We start from the raw sequence: 23,947 nt of genomic DNA on the forward strand, positions 1-23,947 counted from the left end.
AGGAGGGGCCTTGCCCGTCTGCCCACCTGGACATCAGAACAGACAGAGGTTGAGAAGTGGCCCCTGATCACGGGTCAAGACAGGGAAATTCACCGTGGCTCTCAGACCAGCCACATGGCAGGCAGACGCTGGTTAAACGGCTGGGTTGATTTGCAGGTCTGGGCATGAGCTGGAGTCCTGGGGATGGGGTGGGTGAGGTCTGACCACAGCCCTCCGTCTCTTTCCTCCACCCCACAGGGGAACCACAGTCAGAGGGGGGCTCCAGGCTGGCTGCCTGTTGTGGGGGCAGTTCCCTCCCAGCCCAGGCCCAAAGTCCAAGTCTCACATTTACCCCTTCGTCTTCCCCTTGCCCGCCCCCTCCACCCCCCACCTCCGGAGACTACGTGTTTATGCTACTACTTTGTGACTCCCCTTTTCCCAAGCTGGGAGGCTGCTCAGCCCAGCCCAGAGGGAAGAAGGTCATGGGGAGGCCAGGGATCTCTTTCTGCAAATACCCAAAAGGAGCCTTATGACAAGAGAGGCTTTATTTTGCATATCCTCGGAGGACAGGTCTGGGACCAGGGAGTAGGCGGTACGCAGAGGAAGGGCTGCCTCAGCAGATAGTGGGCTCCCTGTCACCAGAGGCTGGTTGCCCAGGAGGATGGGTGAAGAGGGACCTCCCTGTCCTGTGGGGAGAGAGACTGCCCAGACCCTGCCTGCTCAGAGGTTCTCAAATACTCTTAATCCAAAGATAGTTTCCTGAGCCTTACGATTAGTTTTTTTAAGGGACCTTACTAATTTTCTGAGGATCAAAAGTTTTGGAGGATCGAAAGTTTTGTGAGGGGCCTTTGGGCAAGGGAATACTCCATTTCATTAGACGTGGGTCAGTATCTTCAAGTCGAGACTGCCGGAACCCTGCTGGGTGGCCTGCTGGGCGGGGTGGGGCGTCCTCGGGGCCCCTCAGAGCCAAAGCTCAGGGCACAGTGCCGGTGCTGTCTCTAAAATTTCATGTAAACTTCTCCAGCTTCTGGTATGTCTGTCAGCATCCTAGCCTCTCCAACTTTCCCAAAAACATCTGAGCAGTTTCAGAAACTACCCTTTTGATTCCTGACCCAGCCTCGACTTCCTCCCGACAGTGAGCAGGCTGGTGGGTAAACAGCAGATTCCCGGGCCTGGCCTCCTGCGGGGGGTAATCCCAGGAGCCTCTAGGTGGCTGAGACTCCACGCCCTGGGCTGCGGCCGACCTGTCCTCTGCCCACAGGCCCCTCTCCAAGGCCCCTCGTGTGTTTACAGGAGTCTGAAAGCCCCGGGGAGAGCAGGCCAGCGGACACAAGTTAGAGCAGCTTCTCTTCTTGTGAATTGCAAAGATCCTGAAATCTGCACTGAACTACTTGCTTTTCCAAGAATCCAGAAGAAGGCATTTGAATGCCTGGGCGAAACCACGTTACTTTTTGACATCCATATCCCCACCGTGGGTGCTGAGCAGGGGAGCCCGAGGGCAGGGCGGGGGGCCGCCGGGATCCGTGAGCGTGGCAGATCTGGGGAAGGAGCATCTTCATTTCCCAGGACACAGAAGCAAGGATCCAGGAAGGGCCCACGGCTCCCGTTCAGCAGGCCATTCTCCAGGAGGGCAGCCAGGTGGGCGGGGTCTCCGGCCGGAGCAGGACCCCGCAACTGGAGCATCTACAGACATCTGGGTCCCAAGATGCTTCCCACTGGGAGAACTGGTGGGGACATTTTGAGACAGTTGACCCCAGGCCCTCAGCCCACCGTGGGGGCCGCAGCATAGGGAGGGGCTGGAGGCACCAGGAGGGTCTCGCTCAGCCCTAGCAGGGCAGGAGGCCAGGCTGGGCCCACACCTTGGCACAGAGCACAGCGTGGCAGCCGTTGCCAAGATGAGGGACGATGCCTCGTCTCTTGGCTTCCCCACTGACTCAGGCGCTGGCTCGGTGCCCATGGGGGCCACACCACAGTAACTGGGGGCTGCCGGCATGGCAGCAAGGTCAGGGGGGCACTGCTCCCGAGGCCCCGGGCGAGAGAAGCAGGCCGAGGGGTCTGTGCCTCACAACCTCTGCCGCCAGTGAGCTCCGGCCCTGGCGGCGTGCGTCTGATGCTCCGGGCTCCGAGGGCGTCTTCCTGGCAGTGGTGGGAGACGGGGCGCCCAGTCCCTGCTGTCTGCCTGCTGCTCCAACACTGCCGTGCGGATCCAGCCCCTGGGTTGTCTCCACGGCACGAGCCGGGCTCCCCCGGGGTCTGGGCTGGGGGGGCAGCTGGGCGGGGCACAACTGGAAACCACCAGAAGCCCCCTGCCCAGGCTGGTCTTCCACCGGATGCCGGAACCTCAGTTCGGGCCACACAGGCCTCTGCTGCCAGCCTGGTGCCACTAGTGCCACCCTGGCCTCTCCGGGGCCACCCAGCTGCCCTCTCAGCCCCAACCCAGACCAGGCCTCATTTCTCAGAGACAGTCATGGGCAAGGGGGCCTCCTTTCCTTCCTCTTCTACTGAGAACATGACGTCCCCGCAGCTGCCCAGAGGCGGCTCTGTCTCCTGCTCCGGGAAGTGGGGGTACGCGTGGTCCCCTTCCAGATCCTCCTCCAATTCAGGCCCCGTCGGCCCCGCCAGGCCCCGGCCCTCAGGCACCTCGGTCCTCACGGTCCCCACAATCACTGTGTCGGCCTTCATGATGTAGATTTTCTCTGTAAGCAAAAGGATGGGTTGAAGTGAGGGAACGGGAGCCCTGGCTGGACGGAGTGAGGAGGCAGAGGTGGGTGCAAGCCCCAGCCTCGTCACTCCTACTGTGTGGCCTCAGGCAGATGACACAATCTCTCCGATCCACGGTAAGCCCCACCAACCTCACAGGTGCCCTGAGGCTCAAAGGAAATAAAACAGCTAGAAACCATGCGCTGAGAAGTTAAGGACTGGCCCGGCCCGCCTGCTCCTTGTGGGAGAGGCTCACGGTCTCCTCCAGTTTCCGTGGGGATCTGGCACGGAAGGAGAGAGTAAAGCCGGGAGAGAAAGCGAGCCCTGGGGAGAGAAGCTGGTAAGTGGCAGCCCCGGGAAGCTCCAGAGGAGGTTAGCCGGTGGTAGACACTGTCCAGACACCCTCCACGCGTTACTCCCGAATCCTCACATCCCGGCTGCCAGGGGGAGAGTCTAGGATTGTCCCCGTGGACAGATAAAAAACCTAAAGCCCCGAAAGGTTAAAAGACCTGCCCAAAGTCACCAGGTAGTCAGAAGTCTCAGAAGAAACCCCCACCTGACTGGCCACCCTTTCCGCTCCTATCCACGTGCCTAAATCAGAAACCACGGGTGACGGACTTGTCCCGGTTTGCCTGGGGGCACTCCTGGGACATGGCCGTGACAGTCCCGAGCCCCATGAACCTCTTAAGGTCCAGGTAAACCCAGGCAGCCCTGGGGCGCCTGGGTGGCTCGGTCGGTTGGGCGTCCGACTTCAGCTCAGGTCATGATCTCGCTGTCCGTGAGTTCGGGCCCCCCGTCGGGCTCTGTGCTGACAGCTCAGAGCCCGTTCACGCTCTGTCTCTCTGTCTCTGAAAGATGAAAAACCTTAAAAATAAAATTAAAAAAAAAGAAACCTCAGCCCTGTTGATAATTAGCCGCAGCCTGGGAGTCTTTCTCGGGGCCGTACCTCGGGTCTTCAGGTGTTCGCTACGTGTTTCCCATCGCCCACCCGAGGCCTTCACAGCTGTGCCTGAGTAGCACGTAGTAGGGCTGCTGGTGTATGTTGCTTGGATGAATCAGCAGCACAGCCCATCAGAGGCATGATTCCCTAAGGGCCGTACCACCATCTATGGCTGGGGCTTTGGAGGCTCAGGGGAGCTAAGTAAGCCGAGAAGCGAAGAGCCTTTACCCGGCCCAGCTACATGGCCTTGCACTCAGGGCCTCCCAGCAGCCCGGCCCCGTGACTATCTCTGGAGTCTGAATGAGGAAGCTCAAGAAGGAACTTGAAAGCTGGGGTGGAGCAGCCCACCCAGGGCTCTAGAATCCAGGCAAGTTATCTTGGTGGGAAGTGAAGGGGCTCTCCCTGCCTGGTGCCCTGGGGGCGAGGGATAAAGCTCAAGCTGCAGTTTGGTCCCCCGGGGGTGCTGGACAGGGCAGCAGGGGCCCCTCTGGGATGGTATGAGAAGGACAAAAGGCTCCTGAGAGGACCTCCAAGGCCTTCGCTCCCAACCACCACGCTCACCAGCAAGGCTAACAGGCCAGCTGGAGCAGACTGCCCACTCCCATCCCGGGAGCTCGGTACCTCCCTCCACCTGCCCCCGCAGCTCCGGGCACTGCCCTCGGCAGGGACTCAAACGTTCAAATTAGGACTTCTTAGGAAATTTAGAGGAGATGTCTTTGGTGGTATTTCCCCAAATAACCCTCTTTTAAAAAATGGGGAAAAAACAAAAAACCTTGCTGAAAGCTACAATTCCAAAAGTTTTGTTTTCATATGAAAGACTCAGCCCCAAAGAATTCAATCCACCAGCGACTGCGACAGAAATGTGGAGAACAAAGCCTCTTTGGTATTACCCAGCAACGGTTACCCCTCCAGAGGACAGAGATGGAGCTCACAGCCAGGTGGAGGGGTGAGGGGAGGGGGGAAGGGAGGCTACAAATAGTCACACTGCTGGGTGCTGAGGATACTAGGTCAGGAGGCCTGGGGTCTGGGGGAGCACAGCAGAGGGGCATCTGGTCTAGACAGGAGAGTGCAGAGGGCCAGGAAGACTTCCTGGAGGAGGAGGCAAAAGGGCAGGGGCCTCAGGAGCTCAGGAATTGACGAGATTTAAAGAGGGAGCTGCCCATCCAGGGTGAGGAAGCAGCTTCCACAGAGAAGCTCAGGAGGGAGGGAGGGCTCTGTGAACTCGGGAAACTGCCAGTGGGTAGGAGAAGCAGGCCTGTGGGGTCAGGAGGCGGGTGAGTCTGGTGGGGAGGAGGCAGTTGGTGACCAGTCTGAAGGCCGGAATAAGAGTCCTGGAATCCATCCTGAGAGCAACAGGGACCCCTGCCCCAGCCCCAGGGGTTTAAGCAGGGGTGCACAACGGACGGGCATATATTTTGGCACAAACACTCTGGGTGTAGCAGGGTGGAGAGCAGAAGGAGAGGAGACAGGGAGGCCCTTGGGAAGCCAAAGCAGAAGGTCCGCCCGAGTGGGAGGGCGGCTGCAGTTCGGGAAGTGCTGGCCTCCAGGCCGCCGTGGGCAAGCCAAAGGCTTCGGAGCCCCGCAGGTGGGGGGCCATGTCCCAGCTGGGCCACTCAGTGGCTGTGTGACAGGGAAGATCTCTTCACGCACCTATCCCCCCCCCCCAGCAGCTGCAGTGTCCCCAGTTATAAAAAGAGGAGGAAGACACTGTCCTCAGAGGCCATGGGACAATGAGAGATGACTTTCACCTAGACAAGTGGCAGGTCTTATTGTCACCGGCACCTTTCAAGGTGTCCTCCTGTCCCTTCACGGGGCTCTTTGCTGGGGGATGGGGCAGCGTCCACATCTTACCTCAACAACAGGCACCAGTCAGGGGAGCCCCTTCCCCCACCTTCACCCCCACCCACCAGGACAACCTTCCACGCATGATTCCACGTCTCGCAATGGCCCCATGAGGCAAAATTAGCACTATTCCTGTCTTACAGAAATTTGAATTGGGGTAACGAGGGGGAACAGCCTTCGTGATATACCTAAGCATGCTTTATCTCTCTCACAACAAGCATCTCCTGCTTACAAGGGCCTCCTCCTCGCTGGGCCTTCGCACCCTAGGGTCTCTGGTTCCGGTCGGGGGCACTGGACCCTGAGCCAGTGCCCATCTCCCTGCTGCCCCCTCGGCCCTGACCACACCCCAAATCGGCAGACTCACCGATCCTGTTGTTGGTATGCTCTGAGGTCACCCGGGGCCCGGGAAGGTCCCTGGGGGACGGGGGGCTCCCGGCAGGGCTGGCATCCAGCAGCCGCATGCTCTCCAGGCAGACTTCCCCGTTGGGGCAGGTCTCCATGGCCGGGGGGCCCATGAATCCCAGCTCCTCTGTGCCCGGCTCGGCCACCGATATGCAACTCCTCAACTGCTGTGGACACAGAAGATGGGGAGTTGATGCGGGGTGCCCCAACCTCCCCTCGGGCTCTGAGCTGGGAAGCCCCTGTCTCTTCATGTCTGTAGACCCCAGTGGGTCTCCCTCTCTGCCTTAAAGCTGCCACACACCACCCAAGGCTTCTCAGCTGTTTTTTTTTTTTAATGTTTATTTATTTTTGACAGAGAGAGAGAGAGACAGAACATGAGCGGGGGAGGGGCAGAGACGGAGACACAGAAGCAGAAGCAGGCTCCAGGCTCCGAGCTGTCAGCACAGAGCCCGACGCGGGGCTCGAACTCACGAACCGTGAGATCATGACCTGAGCCGAAGTCGGACGCCCAACCGACTGAGCCACCCAGGTGCCCCAAGGCTTCTCAGGTTTGAGAACCTGAGATGTCCCTATGGAGAATTTTAGAAGTCGTGTTGCTTTTAACTTGTACTAAATGACAGTAGCCAGCATCCCACACTGCACTCACCAGTGCATCACTCAGTGCGATGCACTGAGAATAGCCCCCTCCCCATTTTACAGATCAGGAAACGGAGACACAGAGGAGTCAGGGAACTTGCTCAGGTTAGTTAGTAAGTGTCTGGGCCAGTACTTGAATCCTGGCACCTCGCTCCGGAATCCATGCTCATAAAGCACCTGTTGGTAAGTGTGCGCTCCAGACCCACCCCAACTCCCCAGCCCTGACCTCCTGGGACAGCGGTCGTTCGTGATTACATCAATGCGTTCTGTACATTTTCAGGAAAATGGTTTAGTTTTTTACGTTTATAAGTAAGCATAAAGGAGAAGTGGTCTCATGAAATGTTCTGGGTTTTTCTCAGTTTATTTTTGAGAGAGTGGGAGACAGAGAGAGAGAGAGAAAGAGACAGCATGTGAGCACATGGGGGAGGAACAGAGAGAGGGGGAGAGAGAGAATCCCAAGCAGGCTCTGTGCTCATAGCACAGGTTCTGTGCTCATAGCCTGACTTGGGGCTCGATCTCATGAAACGTGTGATCACGACCTGAGCCAAAACCAGGAGTCAGATGCTTAACCCACTGAGCCAACCAGGCGCCCCTCATGAAATGTTCTAACACATACTAGTTAGGGAATGAGTCTGAGTAATTCACAAAGTATATCTACATAACCCCAAATATTCTTTTATATTAATTTGAAGTCCAAAAGATGGCATTTTAAACAAGTTACTATAAAAGCACTGACTCCCGTGGCCAAAAGATGTTTGGTTATCTTAGAAATCATTAAATGCCTTGTTCATGACATTTCCTGGTATTGTAATAGCCACTTATCTGACCCAAGCATATTTGAATGTGACCTCCCATAATTTGAAACTGAACTCACATTGTGGTTCTATTATATTTAAAGACTAAAGGATGGAAACCTTTCTCCAAGGGTGAAAGTTTGAGTCAAAAGAAAGTCATGGGTGGGTGACGGGGGGGACGCCTGAGTGGCTCAGTCGGTTAAAGCATCCGACTCTTGATTTTGGCTCAGGTTATGATCTCACAGTTTCACAAGTTTGAGCCCCACGTGGGCTCTGCGATGACAGTGGGGAGCCTGCTTGAGATTCTCTCCATCCGTCTCTCTCTGCCCTCCCCCACCTGCATGCATGCACACTCTCTCAAAATAAATAATTTTTTTAAAAAAGGGTATGGAAAACTTGATCAAAGAAAACAAAAATAGGTGAACCATACACACATGAGACTCATCCATATGTCCTGCCCTGTCCCTCAGCTCCCGATGGCAACACCCCTGCTCTTCCCCGCAAAGGTTGCTCCTGGAGGCCGGGTGCGTAGCAGGGCACCAGGCCAAACCCAGTGAGGACCAGGTGTCGAGGCCCCAACTGGGGTAATCGTAGGATCAGCGGTAAAGTTTGCAAAGCCTGGCCTAGCGCCTGCCCACAGCAAGTTGCTTATAAAAGGCAGGTGAAGAGGTCCTTAGAGCCCAGGGTACCAGCTTTGGAGGCATACAAACCAGGGTTCAGATCAAACCAGGGTTCGCTGATCTATTTTCCAGCTGTGGAGTATCCTTTCCCATCTGTGCCTCTGTTTCCTCTTTTGTAAAATGGACCACAGTACCAACCTCTGAGTGTTGTACGGCCTACCCAAGGTAACTTTAAGAGTCACAAGCGAGGTGCCTGGCTCCTGGGGAGTGCCCACGTGTGATGGCTACATTTTCAGAGTCATGCTCTGGATTTGCCATCCCAGCTGTGAGGATGAGAGCCACAGAGGAGTGAAGGAGAAAAGGGGAGGTCAGCATGGCCTTCCTCTGACCACACCTGGCACCCAAATCGGCCCAAACCAAATCCACGGCCCTTCTGGAAGAGTCCCCAGCAGGGTGAGCCGGGAGCCAGAGGCAGCTGAGCGGGTGGGGCTCCCCATCCACTGCCAGAGCCTGGCTTCGCCCCGCTGTGCTCAGAGCATCCCACTGGGGGCAGACCCAGCCTGAACCTGCGGGGGCGGGGGGCGCACCCCATCACTGTGGGAGGGGAATGACCCACAGCTCTCAGAACCGGCAGGTCTGTTAGCGAAGGAGTCAGAGTTAGGGGCACAAAGCCATGGAGGCGGGGCAAAGAAGGGCTACTTACGGTCAGGTTCCTCCTGGGCCTGGAATCTGCAAAAAGAAGCACAGCAGTGACTTCACCAAGGAGGCTCTGGGAGCTACCTGGTCCTGTCCCAGCCCACACGTGGATGGCGGCTGACACTTATCAGGCCCTCGGGCTGGAGAGCAGTGGATGGCTTCAGAGTCTGCGCCCAACCCTGGGCACAGAAACTCATTTCCCAGCGCTCACTTCTGTAGCGGCAATGGGAGAACCGGGAACCACCTCTCCCCCAGCCACTAAGCCAATCACAGTACTGACGCCCTCTTCCAGCCCATGGGCTCAGAAGTTGGTTTGTGGCTGCGGACACTATCTTGTAGCCCCCAGGGTCTAGAGAGCCCAGAACTCCTTAGAGCCCCATGCAAACGTCTCACGGAAGACCTCAGGACTGGTAATACAGAGCAGATGACCGATCCTGAGGACCTCTGCTGAACCTGCTCTGGGCACACCGAAGCCAGGCGACCCTGGAGACCTTCTGTGGGAGCTCGGTTTCTACGACTCGTGCCTGGAAGAGCCCATATGACCACCTTCAAGGAAGACAGCTGCTCATCGTCAGCCTGCCACCTACCATCCCCCTCTGGTGGGCTCAGGAGGCACAGACCCAGGGATTCTCAGGGCACAACTTCTTCTTATCCCAAACCCCCACCCCCAGGTTTTCTCTCCTATCAAATACAGGGCCAGGTCATGGCCAAGCACATGTTGGTATTTAGCCACGGCCCACTGGCCATTTGAGACAGCTGGGGATGGTGCCCAGGCATCTGGTCTACCCGAGGGCAAATCAACTCCCGGCATAGACCGTCCTCTAGGGACACACAGCCCTTTAGGACTCCTGAGGAGGCCCTCTCGGAGACTTGGAATAGACTGCTGTGGGTGTGCATACCTGACCAGAGAGATCTGCTCTGAAAATGCCAATGAGCTAAGTCACCTCCAGAACAGTCTCTGATTTCAGCAGCTCTGGGAACCATGAGCCCTGAATCCTAGCTGAAACACTTCACTGGAGGCCCACCAGCTGTGATAATACAAACAAGACAGGTGGTGTGAACATGCTGTGTGGACATTAGGTCAGTTTGGGGAACACTCTTACATGTACCTTTTAAGCGACCATCAGCAAAGTGTCTAAAGAGGAAAGGAACCGGACACTAAAAAGTGTCTAAAGAGGAAAGGAACCAGAATGATGGTCAAAAGGAGAACGTGTATAAAATGACACAATTCTGGATTCTTGACTTAACAAATGCACCGAGTTTCCTTCCTCTGGTAACTGGTGTCAGAGTGGTCACTGGCACTGGTGACACTGTCACTGACAACTGGTAGCAGAGTGGTCACCTTGGGAGGCCGTGGCTCATTCCCACTAGGTAGCCACTGTCCATAGTCCAAGCCACCAAATGCTCTCTGGCCCGAGGCAGCTTCCTTTAAATGATGTCAGTGAGGCCTCATCTTTGTCCTTTTTTTTTTTTTTTTTAATTTTTTTTTTAACGTTTTATTTATTTTTGAGACAGAGAGAGACAGAGCATGAATGGGGGAGGGTCACAGAGAGAGGGACACACAGGATCTGAAGCAGGCTCCAGGCTCTGAGCTGTCAGCACAGAGCCCGACACGGGGCTCGAACCCACGGACCGTGAGATCATGACCTGAGCCGAAGTCGGACGCTTAACCGACCGAGCCACCCAGGCGCCCCTCATCTTTGCCCTTCAAGAGTGAGTTTGAGTTTTGCAAACAGCCAACTTTGATTTGGGTGGCCACAGGGAGAAAGTACAACAAAGTAACAAGATAAAATAAAATAAATAAAAGTGATAAAATTCAGTCTTGGAGAGGATGTGGGTAAAAAGGAACACAGCTTCTCATGCCCTGTGAACCGGTTCCATGTTTCTCAAGAGCCAACTGGCAAGGAAAACCTCACACCCTTTGACCCAGTAATCCCTCTTTGGGTACACACCCTCAGGAAATAACCCAAGAGAACACAGCAGGGTTGTGCACAGAGGTGGTATTTATAATAAACAAAAAACTGAAAATGAGCCAAATGCCAAACAATGAGGCTGCTTAGCAGTCTTGAAGCAGAGGCCTTCCTGGCAGGAAGGCCAACACAACATTACTTCACCTTCCCAGGCTCAGTCCTCATGTCTGGAAAATGGGACACATCATGCCAACTTTGGAGGGTTTTTGTGAAGATAAATGAGATCTCAAACGTGAAGGTGCCCAATGATCAATCACCTGGAGAGCATGAACCTTGATGTGATATGATGAGAATGACCCTGTACTCATGTGGTCTTCCTCCCCTCGCCCCTTAAGTCCCATCTAATAAGGAGGAAAATGTCAGACAAATTCCAACAGAGAGGCATCCTGCAACATAACTGGCCAGTAATCCTCAAAACTGGCAAGGTCATGGGGGTGGACGGGCGCCTGAGTGGCTCAGTAGGTTAAGCATCCGACTCTTGATTTCAGCTCAGGTCATGATTCCAGGGTCATGGGATCAAGCCCTGTGTTGGGCTCTGTGACGAGCATGGAGCCTGCTGAAGATTCTCTCTCCTGCTGCCCCCTCTCCCCTGCTCATGCTCTTACTCTCCCTCTAAAATTAAAAAAACAAGACAAAACTGCCAAGGTCATCAAAAACAGGAAAGTCAGAAACTGTCCCAGCCCAGAGGAGCCCAAGCAGAGACAACAACTATTTGTAACATGGTTTTCTGGGTGGGAGCTTGGAACAGTAAAAAAAAAAAAAAAAAAAAAAAAAAAAAAAAAAAAAAAGGTTGGGTAAAACTAAGTAAACCTAAATAGAGTATGGACTTTATAAAGTCAATAGTAATGTATCAATATTGATTCGTTTACTGTGACAAATACACCATGTTCACGTAAGACATTAATAATGGAGGAAACTGGGTGTGATAAGGGAACTCTCTGTACTATCTTTTCAAATATCCTATGCTCTAAAAAATGAAGTGTGTTTAAAATTTTTAAAACTTTAAACGTGAAAAAGGGACTGTGCCCAGGATGCTGCCTGGCATATAGTGGGTCCCGGGACATTAACGAGGCTCGGCACTCCATCCCACCAAAGAGAAAACCAGCATTTGATAATGACTCTTGGAAACAAGCATAAAATAACACAAAGGTGAAAAGGCAGAATCCAGAGGTACTAATGTCTGCCTACAGCTTCGTTACAACCCACGTGTGTGCTTTGATTCAAGACCCAGAACCAGTCATGCCAAGTACAGAGGTCAGATTTCGTAAGTGCGTTTCCCCTAAAAACGTTGCTTCAGTCCACTGTCTTCATTGATTTGTTTTCCTGCTTTGGGGAATAACTGTGATCTTCTTATAAACGCATCTGGCACCCTAGGACCTGAGTCCAGGGACACACTAAGCATCGGGGCCAACCCCGGGACAAGTGCATGGTATCCCCGGGGCCACTCTGAGGGCCACCGTAGCCGAGCACAGGGGTTCTGATGCGCACACTATCGGTCCCTTCCATCTTGGTCACTCTCCCCTCTCAGTCCCAGCCCCAATGTGGCCTGGGGTCCTGGCTGCTGCGGGCAGCAGACCGGACCCAGGGAAGGAGTCTGGCACAGAGGTTCAGCCAGGCTTTGGCAATGGGCACCCCGAGATTAAGACCTAGGCTCCTTGGAGACATACCCGATTCCAGGGCGAGGGCAGGAAAGTACCAGGCAAGTTGGGATCATCTTAAAGAAGTGCTCAAAACAGGAAAGGATGGGACAAAAGGACACAGGAGCCAGCTTCAAGGGCCCCCGCTGGCCTAATCTGAGGCAACTTGAACATCAAATTAAATAACGATGGCAACAGAATAAAATAGCAATCCAAGAGTCCAGGCAGCTATAAACACAAAGGAAAAAGAAGACCGTTTGTTGAGGAAGCGGTTATTCGCGGGGCCTCAAAGTACCCCCCCTGAAAGTGCTTAGCACTTGCCAAGGAGAAAAGAGCCACTTGGTGCTGCAGCCTGGCAGGACGGATGCCACCAGGGGAACTGGGTGTCACTCCTGGGATCTTCCCGCCCCCAGAGACGCATGACCGGACTCCAATCTCCAGTAGTGAGGAAGCATCAGGCAAACCCAAGGTGAGGAACATCCACAAACCCAGGGCTGGGATCCCCAAAAGTGGCAAAGTCGTGAACATGGAGGAAAAGGCGGCAATGCACCCAGACTGAAGGAAACTCAAGAGACATGACAACCAGATGCAACACGAAATTCTGGATTCTTCTGCCATAAAGGATGTTGTTGGGATAAATGAAGAAAGTTGAAAGGGGTCTGAGAATTAGTTGGTGGTAAATGCATCGGTGTGAATTCTCTGATTTTGATGGTTTCACTACGTTGTCTAAAAATCCGCCCATGTTTGTATGAACACACGCTAAAGTATTTGGAGACGATGAGGCATTAAGTGGGCAACTTATCTCAAAAGGTTCAGAAAAAATTAAGTTCTTTGTACTGCATTTGTGACTTTTCTGTAAGTGTGAAATTGTTTCAAAACAACACAAAATGTTTTTCAACTTCGACCTGCCTGAAGTAGCAGATAATGACTTCAGTGTCATTAAAAGGAAGGATTAAAAGAATTTTAGTCAGTGTTTCTCAACCAGGCGTGATTCCCACCCCCAGGGGACAGTGAGCTACCTGAACATGTGGCTGACTGTCACAGCTGGGAGGCGCTACTGGTATCTGGTGGGTCTACAGACCGAGGAAACTGCAGAACCTTCTACAACACACAGGACAGCCCCTACAGCAAAGGACCACCTGGCCCCACACGTCAATAGTGAGAGGCCCTTTGTGCAAAAATCTCACCACCAACGGTAACAACAATATCCTGGTCATACTGCCTATTAACCAAGTGGCCTTAAACAGGTTCCTCCACCTTTCTGTGCCTCTGATTCCTGGTCTGTGAAATGGGAATAAAAATAGCAGATGCCTCACAGACCCCCTGTACACGTATGTGTTTTGCAAATGCCTGTCACCAAGGACATGTGCCACAAAGTCACATCAATTCAAGGGAAGGCTGGTAAAGCGCTGGGGCTCCAGGATAGGGAGGGCTGGGTCACGCATTCCCATCCTGCTAGCCTTCCGTCCCCTGAAAGAACCGACACTGGTCTGAAGGCTTGGGAGAGCTACCACCGTTTCGGTATCCAGCACAGAGCCACTTGGAGGACGATCTAAATACACGAATGAGCAAGCACAGGAATGAAAGCCGCTTCCCCCGTTAGCACACATTGCTCGGGAGGGAATGGGGCATCCACCCCGCTAGTCCGTTCTCATCCTGGGCCCTGGGTGCTTATCTTGGCCTCGCCTTCCTTCCATCTCAGGCCTGGGAACCCAGCTCCCCCCCCCCCCCCGCCGCCTGCCCAGGGACCCACCGGAAGCCAGAGGGCCGAAAACAGCCCCAAACAGGATGGCCACCACTGAGTCTCAGAGCTTGGTTCCTTGTAGGTCTGGCTTCTTAAGAGGTGATTTTTTTCTTTCTCTCTCTCTCTCTCTCTCTCTCTCTCTCTCTCTCTCCCCCTCTCTCTCTCTCTCTGTGGCAAAACTGCCATCAAGAAGGTTTGAAGAAAAAAATAAACTGACGGCAATGGAAATTTTAATACTAGAAAAATGTCAAGAAAGCAAACACAGGTTTCAATGAGACATTGGGGCTGACAGCTCATGGAAAAAGGCTTGAAACTATCAAAACACGAAAACCCCCCTTGCTAAGGGAGCACATGCACCTGCTGTGAAACTCATCAAATTCAAAACAGGCCTCAGTGGACAGGTTTTGTGCTCAAGTCAAAAGGCGGGCCACAGTGAGGGTCTCCAAGGGCCCTGGGGAGATGGGGGCCCGGGGGACAAGGGAGCTGTGACCTGGCCTGAGGCTGACCACTGGGCTCATGAGTGGACCCTGGGGGTGGACACAGCTTGAGGGGAGGAAGGTGGAGGTGACAGGTCTGTACTCCACAAAGTCCACAATCTCAAGGACCACGCCTGAGCCTTGAAGGTTGTGTGGCCCCGGGCACTTATCCACCTTTTCTGAGCCTGGCTGCCTCCTTGTGGAATGGCGATCATCACCCACCTCCCTTGGGGTTTCTGGGTCAGTGAGACCCTCTATGGGAGCCTGCCTCGAAACCAGAAAGGGAAGCTCAGACAATTCCCGTTCACTCCTTCCCAGATGGTCAGGGCCCAGCACACAGTAAGTGCTCAATCAGTGTTTATGGAGTGCTGATGAAGACCTTGCCCTGCCTGGAAAGGGCTGCACAGGGGAGAAAAGGTACTTGGGGCACAGATGGCTGGGACCCCTCCCCCACAACACACACACCAGGTGAGAGCTGGAAATAGGTCAGGGGTTCCGAAAGGCGGCCTGCAAAAGTTGGCCCGGAAGCTGGGCAGGGATCAGAGAGTAAGGGCCAGGGAGGGCTTCAGAACAACCTAGAATTCAGAAAGCCCTGAGATTCCTGGTGAGGAAAAAGGCCCCCAACACTGGCCGGTCTGTCAGTCAGCAGTCCCCCCGCTGCACAGCCCCACCCACCACGCACTCCACACAGCACCAACAGGCCCACCTCGATGGATCCACAAGCCCGCCCTCCGATGTCCCACTGTTTCTTTTACAGGTGAGGAAACGGAGACACAGGAATTAAGAAACTCACCCGAGGCCATGTAGCTGGTAAGTGGTAGACCCAGGATCCCAGCCCCATCAGCCTGCCCTACAGACCACTATGCCCCTTGCTGCCAGCAGGAGAGGGGAGAAAGGAAGGCGTAGGGAGGCTAGGAAGGAGGGGAAGGCGTTCAGGAATGCCTCTCCGAGAGGCACCGTGGAGGAAAGAACGAAAGACGAGGTGGATCTTAAACCTTCCTGCCAGCCCTCTGGGAGGACCGTGAGGCACAGGCCGTGCAGTCCCCACCCGCATCACATTCCTGTTACAGATGAGGCTGCGGACAGAGGGAGCCCCAAACCCAGGGCCCAGAGCTGCTGTGTCCGTGTGGCCCGAGCAGCCCCTCTGGACACGTGGACACTTACCCACAGGCTCCAGCGTGGGCCGGAAGGTCTGGGCAGGGTAGCATAGGTGGAGCTCTGAAAGGACAGCAGAGTTGGCTGGAGGTGCCAGCCTCAGGGAGCCTCAGGGGGCAGGGCAGGGCCCCAGCCAGACTAGTGCAGGGCGCCTGGCCCTTTCCAAGGCCCCCAGGACACATCTACTCACTCTGCCGAATCCACTTCCTGCAGGCCCTCCAGTGGCACAGGAGGAAGGAGATGGAGACCAAGACCACCACCAGGATCATGACCATCCAGAAGAGCACAGGTCCTGGAACACAGAGGCGGCCCTGCACTCTCCGCCCTGATGCGGGGAAGTGGGGGGGGGGGGGGGGGCCGAGGTCTCCACCATCGCAGTGTGCCAGGGGCCCTGCTGCAACCACATGGGATGGCCCTCACGAGCCCAGACTATGTTCTCCTTCTCCTGGGACACATGCCATGGAGGCTGGCAGGACCAGGTCCTTCCCTGAGAGGGGACTGAAACCCAGACCCTGTATCTCCCTGGCACCAGGCCCTTATCGACCTGCCCTCCCTCACCTGGCTCTAGGGAGCCCATCGGGGGAGTTGAATAGTTGACAGAAGAGCAAACCATTTTTAGACAGTGAGAAATTGAGGAGTCACAGAGCCAGAGTGAAGGAACTGAGGTCCAAAAGGTTACTGTCTCGGGGCGCCTGGGTGGCTTAGTCAGTTGAGCATCTGACTTTGGCTTAGGTCATGGTCTCATGGTTCGTGGGAGTGAGCCCCGCATCAGGCTGTCTGCTGTCAGCACAGAGCAACTCTCTCTGCCCCTGCCCTGCTTGTAGGCTCGCACTCCCTTTCTCTCCCTCTCTCTCTCAAAAATAAACATTTGAAAACAACAACAACAACAACAAAGAAGTCACAGTCTCAGTGGCCGTGGAGGAGGGCACATGCCATGTGCGTCCCCCGACAGCCTGTGGCACTTCCGGTGTGGCCAGAGTCAGGGCGGGGGCGGGCAGAGTGGCGAGGCGGGTGACGTGGGGAGTCTGGGAGGGCTCCCAGCTACCCTCCAGATGGGAAGCTCCGTGAGAACGTAAACACGCTCAGCAAGCGTTCCCTGAACATCACGTAGGCACCGCGACCATCTCCAGTTTCACAAACAAGGGAAACTGAGGCTTGCGAAGATTAAGTAACTCGCTTAAATGGCAAAGGGTAACAGCAGAATCATGGCTTGGGCCAGGCCAGGGTGGCTCCAGCGCCTACACGCTTAACCGCTAGCTAAGTATATACCTTTTTACAACTTAGTACTTAAAATGCTCCTTTTATCCTTTGTCCCTTATGAAGATCGCATACCTAGTTACTGATTTTTAAGTCCAGTTTCAGATGTTAAAAAGTAGCATGCGCCGTATATGCGCTTTTCAAACTTTAACGTGCATAGGGATCTCCGGGGGCCATGTTCAAGTGCAGAGTCTGGGTCAGTGGGGCCGGGGTGGAGCCCACAGTTTGCTCTTCTAACAAGCTGCTGAAACTGCAAGTCCAGGACGGGCGCTTTGAGGACGGCTGGCTGGAGAACTGCCGCCCCCTAGTGTTTGGCACGAGAACTGCGAGCCCTAAAATGAAGCGCACTTGGAATGTCTGTCTAGAAGGAGCCCTGTCCGTCCGTACTGGACTAGCTGCGTGTATTCCAATGCTTGCTGCCCTGCGTGCTACACGGCGTTACAATTTTACAGGTGAGAAAACCGAGGTTCAAAGGAATTAAGCAACTAGTCAAGGTCATATATCCATTCACCAAATACGTTTAATCGTCTCTCGTGTTTCTTCTTCTTTTTAATAATAAGTTTTATTTAAGTGAACTAACTCTGCATCCAACGTGGGGCTCCAACTCATGACCCTGAGATCAAGAGTTGTATGCTCTACCAACTGAGCTAACCAGGTACAAACATTTTCTGAGTAGCAATTACAGGCCATGGGGATGAAGCTGTGAACACAGTCCCTGCTCACAAGAACTGAGGAACAATCGCTAGCTAGTGACCGAGCCGCAGGCCCAGCTCAAGAAGCCAGAAACCTGGGGTCAACCTTGGGCTCCCCCACCCAATGGATGCTGCTGCCCAGGAAGAAACCTCCCTCCTCCTGGCCTCCTGGGAGGCAGACCCTCCTTTCTGGGGGGTGATCATTACCTGAAACCAGAATGGGCTTTCCCGTGGAGGAGAAAGAGACAGGGGAGCTCGTTGATGTGAAGGTGTCTCCCCAGGTGTGGGTGTTGCCCCCTCCATGCTCCTTACTGCCTTGGGGGTCTGCTGCGGAGACCGGAGAGGCCATGGCGCTGCCAGGACAGAAGCCAGAGGTAAGACTGACGATTGAGACGGAAAAAGGGAAGTGTGTACACAGGAGCCATTCCCAGCCACCCCAGGACAGAAATGGGCACACATCCTCCAAGATGACTTGTGAGCTCGGCACAGAGATCCAGCCCAGGCCCCACCTCCAACCCCAGCCCAGCTTCCCCCAAAAGGGACCAGGGAGTCACCTGGTGGGCGCCTTGCTGTCCTCTGGGTTGGTGCTGCACTCGGGGTGGGCTTCTAGGGGAGGCGGCGGCTCATGGGTGGCATCCCTCTCAGCTGTACCTGCAGGGAGTGGTCGTAGAATTGGTGTCAAGGAGCCTTACCCAGCAGGACTGGTAACTTCCAGGGAAGCGACACGGTGAGGCCGGAACGACACTGCAGCCAGGCAGACCCAGGTTAGTGTTCTGGCCCTGTCTCCTTCCTTCTCTCCCTCCTTCCTTCCCTCCATGCAACAACTCTTACTGAGCACCTACTGTGTACCAGGGACCGTGTTGCAGCCTGGGACATAGCAGTACACAAAACGGATCCCTACCGTCAGGGGCTCGCAGGCTGGTGGGGCTCACAGACATGATGCAGGTGTCACACGAAGGCACATGGGCTCCCTTTAATGGGAGATTCAACCTCATCTGACCAGGAAGGCTTCCCTCGGGAGGCTGTTGCTGGGATGTGTGTATGGGTAGGGCCATCTAAGCAGAGGAAATTGAAAGTGGGGTGGCTCATAGGTGGGGGAAGGAAGAGAGCGAGCGCATGGGGGAGGCTGGTGTGCAGCCGCATTAAAACGTGTACACGACTGTCTGTTGTACATGATCATTCATAGCTGTGTTCTTCATCATAGCCAGAAGAGTGGACACAACCCAAATGCCCAGCAACTGGTAAGCGGGTAAATAAAATGTATATCAGTACCACAATATTGTGTGGACATAAGAGGAACAAAAGCACTAATACATGTGACAGCCTGAATGAACCCCAAAAGTATTAGTCTGAGTGAAAGAACCCCGATAGAGAACACATATTCTGGAAATGTCTAGATAAGGCTTATCTAGAGGGACAGAGAGTAGATCAGTGCTTGTCAAAGCTGGGGAGGGACATGGGGATTGACCACTAAAGGCGTGAGGTCTCTTAGATCGTGGTGATGGTTTTGCAACTTCGTAAATTTCTTTATGATCATTGAATTATACGCACCTAAAACCAGCAGATCTTGTGGTATGTAAAGTATACTGCAATAAAGCTGTTCTTAAAAAGTGGGGCTTTTTCAGGGCGCCTGGGGTTCAGTCGGTTAAGCATCCGACTCTTGATTTCAGCTCAGGTCATAATCTCACAGTTTGTGAGTTGGAGCCCCTGGTTGGGCTATGTGCTGACAGCACGGAGCCTGCCTGGGATTCTCTCTCTCTCTCTCTCTCTCTCTCTCTCTCTCTCTCTCTCTCTGCCCCTCCCCCACTCTCTAGCTTTCTCTCTCTCAATAAATCAATAAATTTTTTAAAAAATTGTGTCTTTCTCCCCAAAGCAACGATTTAATTAGCGATATAGGATGGGATCCGTGTGGTAGGTTGAATCAAGGGTCCACTCCTCGGGGGGAGGAGGGGTCTGTGTTTCTGCCTCACCAACGCCATGCGACTCTGACGGTCAGGGGAGCAGGACGGAAGTAAGAGAGTGCCTGTTTCCAGCCTGGGCATTTCTGCACTTCCACCGCTGCCATAAGGACATGGTGCTCTGGGCAGGGAGGGGCCCCCGCTGGTCCCAGAAGTATGAGAAATGCTGTAGGCAAACCCACGCCAAACCAATAAGCCCAGGCAAGTCAGCAGAGTGCCCAGCTGACCCACGGAGGAGCAGGAGCTGAACACTGAAACGTTAGAGCTGGCTGAGACGGTCTGGTTCATGTCTCAAAAGATCAAAGTGAAAAGGCTGCTCCTTATCTCCAGCCAACTGTGGTCACATAGGAAGGTGGCTTGGTGGCTCTAGGTCTTCTGACTTTATTTAAAAGAGAAACCTGGGGGCGCCTGGGGGAGCTCAGTCGGTTAAGCATCTGACTCTTGATTTCAGCTCAGATCACGATCTCACAGTTTGTGAGTCCGAGCCCCATGTCAGGCTCTGCACTGACAGTGAGGAGCCTGCTTGAGATTCTCTCCCTCTCTCTCTGTCCCTCCCCTGCTTACCTTCACTCACTCTTTTATATAAATAATGGATAAATACATATAAATGAATAAATTTAAATACTATCCCCTGATATTTAAATGTAGCCTCAATTTTTAAAGTCTTTCTTTTGAAATCAACTTCATTAAGGTATAATTTATATAGAAGAAAATGACCTCTAAGTGTACAGTTTGATGAGTTTTGAAGAATGTATACATCCATGTAACTCTAACTCCATTTAAGATCTACAACATTCCCATTGTTCCAGAAAGTGCCCTAGTGCCTTTCTGCCATAAATCCTCCCCTCACATTCAGGCAACCACTGGTCTGCTTTATGTCACTGTAGATTGGTTTGCCTGTTCTAGAATTGCACAGGATGGAATCAGGCAGTATGTACTTTCTGGCGTCTGGCTTCTTTCACTCAGCATAATATTTCTGAGATTCATTAATGTTGCACAGAACAACATGTTCCATGGAACAATGTTCCATTGTAGAGATGTACCACCATTTACCTACTCATTCACCAGGTGATGGACATCTGGGTTGTTTCCAGTTTGAAGCTATTATAAATAAGGTAGCTCTGAATGTTCTCGTACAAGTCTTTGTGAGGACATAGAATTTCATTCCTGTTGAGTACCTTGGAGGGGGAAGGTTGTGTCACTTTGCTGACCAGACAGAATGTCTTTAAGGACCATTCAGAGATGATCTCCTCTGATCTGACCCAGCCACCTCTTTTTTACAGATGGAGAGAATCATAGAGCCAGAGCTAGAGCCAGAAGGCAGGGCTCCTTAGTCCCAGCCCAGAGCACACCTCCTGCCTTGGGAATGAGCACTTTCTTACAAGTTTATAATTAACTGCTTTTGTAGGGCTAAAAAAACTGGCCCACATTTGAAGCTGATCACTATCCCTCTTTACCCCCATGTTCCTGGTGACAGCACCCCTCCTCTGATGGGGTACAAAGCAAATCCCCCACCCACATTCATTTCCCTTCTAAAAAGCTCTCGTGATGCCTCTCAGATTTTTCCTGAAATACCTTGAAGAGAAAGTGAAGCAAGGATTAATTTCCTTTTTGGATTAGTAGGGTCCTGAGGAACTCTCCTCTTTTGGCGGTCTCCAAATAGATGCTATGTCTTTCCACATGGCCACCAGACTATTACCTGAATTAGCTGAAGCCTGGAGGCTTTAGCCTATGAGGAACATGATGCAATTTGTTATTATAATTTCTATTTATTTGTAAATCAGTATTTGAATTACATTTAAGACGTCATTGGTTTCAATAAGAGTTGACTTTGAGAGGATTGGAGAAGTTCTTGTGTTCAAATATATCACTTATGGATACACGCAGGTAGCACCATGAGCAGAGAGCCCTCTGGCGTCTCTCTAAGGCAGCCTCAGTCTGAGCTCCCACTGGAATACATGCTGGAATCCAGCAATAGAACTTCTCTAAGTGGAGAAGATGGACCCAGTGGTCTTTGGATGTTTCTCAACCTCTCTATGTGTACCATACCTTCCTCCTTCCTCCCTGGGTTAGTGACCCTCCCCTTTTCTTCCTTCTTTCAATCTGGAGGTAAACAGAAGGTATTGTTTAGCCACTACTTTGTCTGTGTTCTCTGGTAAGGGCCCATTGAAAGAGAAAAAAAAAAAAAAAAAAAAAAAGAACCTACCTACTCTTTGTCCCAATTTAGAATTAAAAAGGATATTATTTACCAGATTGAAATATTTCTCTTTAAATCCAAACACCTGATCCTTGGGCCATTTGAAGGAGAATGGTCTTAGCATCAAGATAAAATGGATTATCTTTTTGTATATCCAACAAGTGCTTTAAGTCAGATGAAATTTTCATCTTCATATTCGGAGTGTAAATTTCTTGTCAGCTTTCTATTTTCCCTGGAGTTTTAAATTGCCTTTCTTTTTCTTGTCGATAAAAGAATAATGTGCCTTCACCATATCAAGTTTTTCAAAGGTACTACGCATAAAGTTCACTGCAATTCTTTCTTTCATTCCTGCAGACAAGACAATTCACTGGAGCCCTCTTTCATTTTCCCCCTCTTATCTGGTTCAATTGGTCTGCAACACAGCTATCATTCTGGGACTTCCCTTTCTTGCTCCCCTGGGACAGAGTCACTGTTTTCTAGATTCATGGATTTTTGTTTCTTGTCCCTCATTTAGCTGGATTACGTCTTCAAGTAACTTTCTAAAAGAGGACACGAGGGAAAAATCTTTCTACCCTTTTATGTCTGAAATGTTTTTGTTCTGCTCTCAAACTTAATTGTATCTTAAATGAAAATTCTAGGTTCAGAACTAAGAAGGAGCTGATGTGGTCTGGTGGAGAGTACTCTGGGCTAAAACTCAGGATCCTTGTGTTCCAGCTCTAGCTCTGGCCCTATGATTCTCTGTAAAACTAGGAATTCTCTGTAAAACCATCTGTAAAACTAGGTTGTGAGATCAGATCACAGGTGGTGGCAGGTTCTGAATTGACCCTTAAAGACATTCTGTATGGCCAGCACAGTGACCCAGTCATCCCTCTCCTGGGTATTTACTCATGAGAGACAAAAATACATATTCACACAGAGTTGTACAAGAATGTTTGTAACTGCTGTATTCATAATAGCTCCAAACTGGAGGGTTGCCTGGGTGGCTCAGTTGGTTAAGCATCTGACTCTTGATCTTGGTTCAGGTCATTATCTCATGTTTTGTGGGTTCTAGCCCCATGTCAGGCTCTGTGCCTACAGCCTGCTTGGGATTTTCTCTCTGCACCCTTCCCTCCTTCTCTCTCTCTCTCTCTCTCTCTCTCTCTCTCTCTCTCTCCCAAAAATAAATAAATAAAATTTAAAAAATAGCTCCAAACTGGAAATAATCCAAATGTCTGTCAACTAGTGAATGAATAAATAAATACATCTATTATGTCTAGGTGTGGGTAATCTTCTTTCATCCTGCTTTGCTCTTGGTAAGTCCTTTCAGTCTGAAACCTTGTATTTTTCAGGTCAAGTATGCAAGGAAAGTTGGGGCACCGCTGTGGGTACAAGGCCCGGAGCACACAGTGACCAAGTCAAGAGGGCCATGAGAAATTGGAATGCAGAAGACCTAAGACTTGGGGTTGGGAGTGCACCGAGGGAATTATGGCACTTCTGCTGACATGAGGCCTGGGATGAACCAGTGTCCCCACTGGAAGGGCCATGCCAAGGTGGTCACCAGACCTAGGCTGGGGCTATGAGGTTGCAAGGGACCATCGACTCTGGGAGCATGACTGGAACCAGATGACCCCACCCATGCGCCCTGCTGAGAGAGTGTGCAGCAAGAGCAAGAAAAAGTAAATGCAGCCAAGAAAAGCCTCCTTCTTCCTGCAGTGGCTCCCCAGCACCCTCTACAGGCAAAGCTTAACATCACGTTCACAAGGAGAAATGCGCAGAGTCCAGCCCTCTACTGCACAGCAGGAGCTGAGGGTGCAATGAGAGTTGAGAGGCCACCATTGGTAACAGGCACACTTTCTAAAAGCCTTTTTTTTTTGGTCCTCTATTTTCTTACTATTTCTTTTTCATTGCGTTCTGTTCTCGCTTTATGGATGTAACAACTTGAATTTTTCTGTGGACACTAGTTTACTTATTTATTTATATTAAGTTTATTTCTTTTGAGAGAGTGAGTGGGGGAGGGGCAGAGAGAGAGAGAGAGAGAGAGAGAGCAAGAGAAGGAAAGAGAGAGAATCCCAAGCAGGCTCCATGCTGTCAGCACAGAGCCTGATGCAGGGCTCTATCCCATGAACCTCTGGATCATGACCTGAGCAGAGATCAAGAGACACTCAACCGACTGAGCCACCCAGGAGCCCCCTGTGGACACTAATTTAAATTTTTATTTATTTATTTATTTTAATTTATTATTTTTTTAACGTTTATTTATTTTTGAGACAGAG

At 52.3% G+C, this 23,947-nt stretch overlaps 1 protein-coding gene across 2 annotated transcripts in view; it reads right to left on the bottom strand.

Moving 5' to 3' along the window:
- Window positions 1-506: 506 nt before the first annotated feature.
- TNFRSF8 (TNF receptor superfamily member 8) overlaps window positions 507-23,947 on the bottom strand; it is a 78,206-nt gene continuing 54,765 nt past the window's right edge. For both annotated transcript variants that reach the window (XM_058719042.1, XM_058719043.1), the window contains 7 exons: window positions 18,095-18,191; window positions 17,748-17,893; window positions 15,782-15,883; window positions 15,601-15,654; window positions 8,617-8,642; window positions 5,826-6,030; window positions 507-2,675 (listed from right to left, as the gene is read on the bottom strand). In XM_058719042.1, coding sequence (XP_058575025.1) covers window positions 2,428-2,675; window positions 5,826-6,030; window positions 8,617-8,642; window positions 15,601-15,654; window positions 15,782-15,883; window positions 17,748-17,893; window positions 18,095-18,191 — 878 coding nt within the window. In that variant the 3' untranslated portion in view covers window positions 507-2,427. The remainder of the gene's footprint in view (window positions 2,676-5,825; window positions 6,031-8,616; window positions 8,643-15,600; window positions 15,655-15,781; window positions 15,884-17,747; window positions 17,894-18,094; window positions 18,192-23,947) is intronic.

Source organism: Neofelis nebulosa, chromosome 2, assembly GCF_028018385.1.
Source record: "Neofelis nebulosa isolate mNeoNeb1 chromosome 2, mNeoNeb1.pri, whole genome shotgun sequence".
Classification (NCBI taxonomy): domain Eukaryota; kingdom Metazoa; phylum Chordata; class Mammalia; order Carnivora; family Felidae; genus Neofelis; species Neofelis nebulosa.